At 59.1% G+C, this 8,571-nt stretch overlaps 1 protein-coding gene across 1 annotated transcript in view; it reads right to left on the bottom strand.

The window, feature by feature from the left end:
* LOC121017501 (kinesin-like protein KIF19) overlaps positions 1 to 8,571 on the bottom strand; it is a 39,867-nt gene that overhangs the window by 2,422 nt on the left and 28,874 nt on the right. The window contains exons 16-18 of the mRNA XM_040455734.1: positions 7,714 to 8,076; positions 4,872 to 5,025; positions 374 to 481 (exon numbers count right to left, since the gene is read on the bottom strand). Of these exons, the coding sequence (XP_040311668.1) occupies positions 374 to 481; positions 4,872 to 5,025; positions 7,714 to 8,076 (625 nt within the window). The remainder of the gene's footprint in view (positions 1 to 373; positions 482 to 4,871; positions 5,026 to 7,713; positions 8,077 to 8,571) is intronic.

Here is an 8,571-nt window from a genome sequence, read left to right as displayed (position 1 = left end):
GGAAGTGGGGGTGGGGGGACGGTCAGGCTGGCAAAACCGTGTCTCGTGTTTTGCGATTAATGTCCAGGCCCGGCCACGTTACGATAAAATGCACTCACGATACCGGGGGCGAGTGTGCAAAATGAGCACAACTTTCCTGGAAGGTTGTCTGGTTTAACTATGAGTTCAACGAAACAGCACTGCAGTTTTGGGAGGAAAACACCAGGGTGGTGTGGTTTCGCTCACGATCTAGGCCTGTGCCGGCTGTCCCACTAAGTAGCCACCGGGCAAGCGTGGCTGCTGAGCGTGTGGCAGGGGCCTGTGGCGAGTGGCCACAGGGTGCGCGTGCGCAGGGACAGGGTGATCCGCAGGTGGGGGCGGGGCAGGCACTGACCTCGGATGTCCCGGGGCGCGAGTGGGGTCCTGCGGGGGCCCGGGCTGCTCTGCCACGTGGCGCTGGGGAGGGTGAAGGTGACCTCAGGCATCCGCAGCACCTTCTCATCTAAACGGTGAGGGAGGGAGGAGAGGACGTGATTTCAGGGGCCGCCCCGTGAATCCCGGTCCATGAAAATAAAGGCCGAGTGACGGACGCAGCGGATTGAGTACTGAGGGTACCTCGTTTGTTTCTCATCAATACCCAAGCTCTGTCCTTTCCAGAATGTTCTTTCTTCCGGCTCTGGTTCCTTTCCTTCCCCAGCAACCATGCTCTCCTCTCCTTTTCCTCCCTGTTTGCTCTGAGCCAGCCGTGACCCCGCAATGCGGAGGGTCTCCCGGGTTGGCCGAGCAGAGCCTCCTCAGACAGGCGAGGAAGCAGGCAGGCAGGGGGTGTCCCCCCCCCGGATGTGGTGGGGCGCCCACGCGCAGAGCCCCCACCACGGCCTGAGCTCGTATCACCGCGCTGTGCTCTGCCCTGTTCACCAGCTTTACCCTCTTCCCGTCTCTGCCTCCACCCGACCCGTCTTACACCGACGTGTCCACTGTGTATTCTCCGGCTGTCGTCCCCCCCCCCCCCACGGCCCCCAGTGCTCCTGACACGGTGCTCAGCCCGCTGGGGAAGGGACAGGCCGTCAAGAAGTCTTTCACAGCAGAGGTCACTGGACTGAGCCCACGGGAGCAGACGGAGACTGACGGTGGCCACCTGCAACGGTGTGGCCATGAGGGAAGATGGAATAATGATTTCCCAGGAAGTTAAACACAGGATTGCCTTGTTTTCCGCAGATCCGCTCCTAGGTTTTACGGCCCCAGAGAACCGCAAACAGAGGCTTAAACGAACACCTGCACACAGATGTTCACAGAAGCACCTCTGGCGGTGGCCGCACAGGTGCCCGTTCACCAGTGAGTGAGCCACAGAAGGTGGCCTGAGAGTGGCGGACTGTACCCGGCATAATAGAGCATGCTGTCCTGTCCCAAGCCACGGGGGGGGGACAGACCCACAGGCACACGCCCTGAGTCCGTCTGTAAAAAAGGGCAGAGACCCTCTGGGGGACAAGGCCCAGGGCTCAGCACCTCCTTTAGGGGAAATGACATGTTCTGGAACCACACAGCAGTGTGGATGCACAACACTCAGTGTACCCAATGGCACAGCGTTGCACACTTGAAAATGCTGAGTTTTGTCGCGTGAATTTGACTGCAATTTTAAAAGAACGTGGGTTGGACTTGAAGAACGCTCCAGGATCGGCACGGTGGGGTGGGCACGGCTCGTCAGGGAACCCAGCGAGAGCAGGAGGCCGGAGACCCGGCAAGCCCGGCAGTCGACGGCGACCGAACCCTTGGCCTCAGGGAGGCCGTCTGTCCGTCTGTTCCCTACTGTGCACCTGCTATGTTTACTGGGCACATAGAGAGTAGCATCCCTGCACTGAGGGAACCTATGGACCGTAGGGGGGAGGAAGACGATAGACAAGATCATTCAAGATTGTTCAATACACAGCCCCTCGGGCGGGGATGCGGACTGGGGTCGTGGTCTGAAACGGCACAGGCAGGGAGGACCTCGCTGAGCAAAGTCGACAGCCACCGCAGGCGGGGCGGGGGGAGCCCTCTGTCTCCAGCCCTTCCTCTCCTGGAGAAGCTGTACTTGTGCGATGGTGTGGTCCACCAGGTAACTCCAGGCGCAGGGCTCCGCGTGGCCTGGGACCTGCCAGGCGTCCCCGCCCATAGGTGGGGACGCCCGGAGCTGCTCCAGATGTGAGTCAAGTGGATCCTATTCAGGGAGAAGAGCTCCTCATTTACAGGAGCCCAGCCACTATTTAGGAAGGTTGTAGGGCAGGTCTCACGCTCCCTGGACAGGCTGGCACACAGCACCAGGGAAGAGCTCCCTTGCTCCCGGCTCAGGATGGGGATGGGAACAGGCTCCGGCTCGGGCCGCCAGCCACAGGCATGACACGGCCGGGGTGAGCTCTGCCCCTGCGTTATTACTCTGTGGCGAGGAACCTATTTGACAGGGTTGCCGGGAGTGATAAATGAGGCAACACGTCCACTCTTTCCTGGCTTCCATCTGCTGTCCGCTCAGTGTTCTCTGTTCTTCCCTCCCTCAGACGCCCACGGGGTGTGGCTCATGACTGCACATCCAGACGTGATACACCCAGACATCAGGCATGGGTACAGGGCCAGCAGCCCCAGTGCCCTAAACTGTGAGCCAGCAATAACATTAAGTGTGGGGGTCTGGGGCGCCTGGGCGGCTCTGTCGGTTGGGCGTCCGACTTCAGCTCGGGTCATGATCTCGTGGTCTGTGGGTTCGAGCCCCACATCGGGCTCTGTGCCGACAGCTCAGGGCCTGGAGCTGCTTCGGATTCTGTGTCTCTCTCTCTCTCTCTGCCCCTCCCTCACTCACACTGTCTGTCAAAAATAAACATTAAAAACAAACAAACAAATAAATAAATAAATAGTGTGGGGGTCTCTGAGCCCAAGGAAGGTGCCCAGGGGAGCCTGGGCCTGTGCAAACACCACAGGTGGTGATCCTCAGGCTCTGTACCCACACCTGCACAGCCCCCACCGGAGAAATGGGACACCTAGTCTACCCCAGCTACCTGCGGGGCCTCCGTGTACCCCTGCCAAGGACAAGCGTGTTCCTTCTCCGGGCAGAGGCAGCTGGGCACAGCGGGAGGGGCATGGGGGTGCCGGCCCCGGCCGCATGGCCCCGGAGATGTCACTTCCACTCAATTTACCCATCTGAAGGTCTGGAAGGACCATTGATGCTAACGGGCTCTACCTTGCCCACAACAGAGACCCACGATGGAGACAGGAGACCGTCTGTGCCCCACGGGGCTCCTATAAACACAGCTGAGAGGAGAGGTTCCAGCCTTTGGCTGGGGGCCCACAGAACAGGGCTCAGCACCTCCCCGTGACGTGGAGGCTTGGGCTGTGCCCCCTTCTCACCAACCAAGAGGGCCAGGTACAGTGCACTCACTTCTGTTTGAAAAAGGCTGCTTTCTTTTGTACACAGCTTGGGCATTAGACGGTTCTAGGGAACCGCACTGAAACTCTCTAGCTGTGATGTGCATAAACACTCTGTCATCACAGAGAGAAAGCTCTTGAAAGAGTCATGGGTGAAAGAACATGATTGGAGACTTTATCGAACCCTCTCCAGGAAAGCAGATAACAAACGGAAGGACGGAAACGTGTAGACAGAGCGCAGAGACAGAATCGGCAGAGGGCGGAGCGCTGCCCGGGCCATGCCGTTAACGTGCTCCTGTCCCTACCTCTGCCTGCGTTAGCAAGGTCATGACAAAGCGGTGTGGAAGCAAACTCCTTTTTGAGTCATCTGGACAGACACATTCTGAGGGGCTTATCTCCAGGGGACGGGTGGCCATCACAGGAGCTGTGACACTCCTGGCTAAGCCGTGACGGTGAGGCCTCCCCCCGAGCCACCCGGTGCCCCCACGCCTGTTACTCCCCAGACAGGTGCCATGACGGTGCCTCCCCCAAGTGAGGACCTGGGGACCGGCGTCCAGGGCGCCTGCCGCCCGCTGAGAGGACAGCGGAGGGAGCGTGCCCAGCCCTGCATTTCAAGGTTCCCGTGCCTGATGCTGCTGCATTCTCTGGGATTGTGGTCTTCTTTGACGAGTGTGTAGACAGGAAGATAACGGAGTATCTCCAGATCGGAGATTTCTGAAAAGCTGGAGAGCGTTGCTATGAATCGGGTGGGGCCAACGTGCACACCCACCAGCCAGCCAGAGCGTAGCTGTGCACACTGCTTCTATTGCAAAGGCCCTGGAACACACTCGGGCTTTGCCCCGCAAAGAATACTCAGCTAGAAGGCCTAGGGTGTGGTTAGGAGCTGGGGTCCGGCCCACCACTCCCAGCCCTGTGACCTCGGGCGAGTTCCTGCACCTCTGTGCCTCAGTTTTCTCATCTGTAAGGTGGGGACGGTCGTCGTTTCTTATGCACTCACAGCTGTAGCTGCGCACACACCAGTAAGTAGCATAGGGGCACGGGGCCACACCACTGGGCGACCGCCTCTGGACAGTGCCCGCGCCACCCGGCTCCTCTCTCACTGGCGACCCTATCTGTATCCCAAACTTCTCACCGTGAGCGTGTCTCACTCGTGTTGCGACCACAGCCACGGGAGCTGCAATTCAAACCCGTACAGAGACAGACTGAGTGGCGGCAGCAGGCCGTAGTTTTAATCATCATTTTAAACTCTGCTGGAGCATCAGATGGGCAGAAGCAAAACAGAATGCCCACTGAATGCCTCGGCGAGTGTTTCTTTCCACGAAGCCAGCGGCCCTGGCCCACCCACTCACCGCCCTGAAAACCTGAAACTTACACCCAGGAGCACACAACTGACGGCAGCCCAGACCGTCATGCTTTCTAAAGACGCACCCTTGACGGGAGGGGCAGAGTCTTGAGATGCACACAAAACCCCAGGGTGTTAGTTTCCGTTTCAGATTCTGTACCTGCATGGAGACTGGGGCTGGGCTTTATCTTGGAGGCCGTGGAGACGGCAGGGAGGAAGCTCTTTCCGGACGGCTTCGTAAGCGGCAGGGGTGCAGGCGGTGGCTGGCTCTTGGCCACGTGCTCCACGGAGGGGGGTTGAGGGTTCTCCGTCACCTGCAGGGACAGTCGCACAGCAGGGCAGGGTGTGGGGTGTGGGTGGGGAGGGAGTGACACCTCAAGGTCACTTGGAGCTGAAGCCATGGACAGATGAAACCCCTGCTGGGTGGCTCGCTGTAGGCACACGTCCACCTCAGTGAACGTGAGCAGAATCACTGCTAACACTCTCCTCCAGCCCCAAGAGGAATGAAGGAATGAAGGAATGAAGGAATGAATGATGCTCTCCTGGGTGCTGTATGCCCCCCCCACTTTCTCCTCTCAGTGCCCCCCCACAAATGGAAGGGGTTTAAATGGTCAGCATTTAAATAGACTGAGTGGGGTGCCTGGGTGGCTCACTCGGTTAAGCGTCCGACTTCGGCTCAGGTCATGATCTTGCAGTTTGTGGGTCCAAGCCCCACATCAGGCTCTGTGCTGACGGCTCAGAGCCTGGAGCCTGCTTCAGATTCTGTGTCTCCCTCTCTCTCTGCCTCTCCCCTGCTCACGCTCTGTCTCTCTCTCACTCAAAAATAAATAAACGTTGAAAAAACTAAAAAAAAAGTTTTTTAAAAAAACAGACCGAGTAAGCAGATTGTCCTCTGTGGTATGGGTAGGTCTCATCCAATCAGTCAACGTCCTGGTTAGAAGAGAAAGTCTGCCTTTCCTGTGAGTAAGAGAGACTCCTTATGCCTGATACCCTTGAACTGGGACTTTGGGTTTTTTCCTGCCTTTGGATGTAAGCTGGTCTCCAAATTGCCAACCATGGCTCTGGGATTTGTCAGCCTCCATAAATTATGTGTGTGTGCGCGTGCGTGCGTGCATACGAGTGTGCGTGTGTGTGTCCGCCTGTGTTGCACGCACACACATTCCATTGGTTCTGTTTGTCTGGAGAACCCTGACTGATACACTCACCTTCTGCCCCCTGCTGCTGTCCTGCCCTTAATCCTACTGAGCTATCACCAGAGTGGTTTCAGTGCAATCAGCAAACGCCCACTGTGGCTGGCAGAGGCGGAAGGAGATCTGCCAGGCCCCCAGCTGCTCACTGGCCTGCCCAGAGAGAGGCCTGCTCACTTCCTCCAGTTTATGTGACCAAGTGTGGTGAGAAAGAAACCCCGTGAAGGGAACACCATTTCCATACGGACTGGAACCTGTGCCAAATACACCCTCTCCCCCCTGCAAAAGAACTTCACAGCACTGTGGTCAGTGAGTGATCAGTTTGGCCAGTGAGTGATCAGCGTGGTCAGTGAGCGGTCGGTGTGGTCCATGAGCGGTCAGTGTGGTCAGTGAGCGACCAGTGTGGTCAGTGTGGTCGGTGGTCAGTGTGGTCAGCGAGCGGTCAGTGTGGTCAGTGAGTGGCTGGTGTGGTCAGTGAGTGATCAGCGTGGTCAGTGAGCAGCCGGTGTGGGCAGTGGGCAGTCGGTGTGGTCAGTGTGGTCAGAGTGGTCAGTGTGGTCAGCAAGAGGTCAGTGTGGTCAGTGAGTGGTCAGTGTGGTCAGTGAGCGGCCGGTGTGGTCAGTGTGATTGGTGTGACCAGCGAGTGACCAGTGTGGTCAGCGAGTGGTCAGTGTGGTCAGTGGGCAGTTGGTGTGGTCAGTGTGATCAGTGAGCGGCCGGTGTGGTCAGTGGGCAGTTGGTGTGGTCAGTGTGGTCAGCAAGTGGTCAGTGTGCGGTCAGTGTGGTCAGTGGGCAGTCAGTGAGTGGTCGGTGTGGTCAGTGAGCGGCCGGTGTGGTCGGTGTGGTTGGTGTGAGCAGCGAGTGACCAGTGTGGTCAGTGGGCAGTTGGTGTGGTCAGTGTGGTCAGTGAGCGGCCGGTGTGGTCAGGGTGGTCAGCAAGTGGTCAGTGTGGTCGGTGTGGTGTGGTCAGTGTGTGGTCGGTGTGGTCAGTGAGCGGCCGGTGTGGTCAGTGTGGTTGGTGTGAGCAGCGAGTGACCAGGGTGGTCAGTGGGCAGTTGGTCTGGTCAGTGTGGTCAGTGAGCGGCCGGTGTGGTCAGTGTGGTCAGCAAGTGATCAGTGTGGTCAGTGTGGTCGGTGTGGTGTGGTCAGTGTGGTCAGTGTGGTCAGCAAGCGGTCGGCGCACGGTCGGTGTGGCACTCTACTGAGTGCTGGATTTTGCCTACGTGGGGCTGAGGCTTTCCACAGGTCACCACTGCCCAGTACCCCGAGAAAGTAACTGGGAATGAACAGCAGTACCCACAGAGGGACAGCGAAGCATCATGGGTAGTGGCCAGAAATGAAAGACAACCACGTGGCCACGGAACAGGGAGCAGACAACCTAAGTGTCCATGAAACGGGGCTGCGTAAGGAGTTCATCCCCCGGCAGGTGTTGGAGGAGGGCCATGCTCCCAGGCCTGGTGCCGGGCTCTGGCAGGAGAGGGACGCCTCACGGTGGACAGTGCTTCGCGATCCTGTTACCGTTTAGTGCACGTCTTAGAACCAAGCAAGGTACCCTCTTAAGGTGAAAATGCAAATACCGTGAAGGCACTTGAGAGTTCATGAAATGACGTTAAGGAAGGACCCGAGATCAGAAGGCGGTACCCAGGGAAGACACGCACGCGGCTTCTGATGAGGAAGGGTGGTGGAGGTGCGGGGGGGGGGGGGGGTCCCCCTGCCTCCTCTGCACCTGGGGCCCTCCTCCATCCACCATGACGCTCCCGCTCTGCTGTCCCAGCTGGACCCCGGGACTCTGGGAGCCAGCCAGCGTGCACCCACCGTCTGCATGCTCCAGGTGAGGGAGGGTGACAGCTTCCCCCTGGCCTTCTCCGCAGAACGGTCCCGGCCCGGGCTGGCGTGGGGCCTCCTCCTGTCTGCTGGGCTCGGGTCCCTGGAGTCCAGGGCCATGTCCTCTGGAAGGTGGAGGGAGGAGCGGCCGATGCCACCCTCGCGGTCCTGCGCCTTGGAGCGCCGGGTGGCCGCGATGAGAGCGATGCTCTTGGTGCTCATGGCCATCTCCTTGAGGGTCTGAGCGCTCAGGGCCAGGCCGCCGGCCTCCGCTGCCATCCGCGAGGCACCCAGGTCCAGGCCAGCGGGGATGCCCAGCTTGGAGACCAAATTCTTCACGCTCAGGGGGCCTGCCTGCCACAGGAAACCAGCATCAGCAACGGTCAGACGTCACTTGGGCTACCCTGTTGGCCCGCCCCACGTTGGACCCCCAGAAGCAGACTCAGAGTCTGTGATTGGAGGCAAGTGGTATGGGGGAAAGGTTTCTGGCCATGGGAGGAGGGCCCAGGAAGGTGGATGAAGCCAGTCCCTGGGCCCGGACACCCTGGGGCAGTGGGTCACCACACCCAGGGGCCAAGGGGCCCCAGGTACTTACGTACCACCCACAGTCACGGGTGGGGCTTTTCCTGGGGACCTGAACTTCCCAGCACTCCAGCCAGGGCAGAGGGCTCCCCCTGGGGCAGGGGCATCCTACCCCCCCCACCCCCCGGGGAGACAGTGACCCAGGGTATGACCACTCACACTATTACTAGTAATCATGATGAGACTAGCGGCCTCTTAAAGACAGTTCACAGGAAAGGCCCCAAACTACTATAAGGTGTGAATACTCACAGCCTTTCCCTTCCCCCC

This window comes from Herpailurus yagouaroundi, unplaced genomic scaffold, assembly GCF_014898765.1.
Source record: "Herpailurus yagouaroundi ecotype Mexico unplaced genomic scaffold, PumYag 216, whole genome shotgun sequence".
In the NCBI taxonomy this organism is placed as follows: Eukaryota; Metazoa; Chordata; class Mammalia; order Carnivora; family Felidae; genus Herpailurus; species Herpailurus yagouaroundi.
Note: the sequence above shows the minus strand (reverse complement) of the source record. Positions and strands in the feature narration are given on the sequence as shown.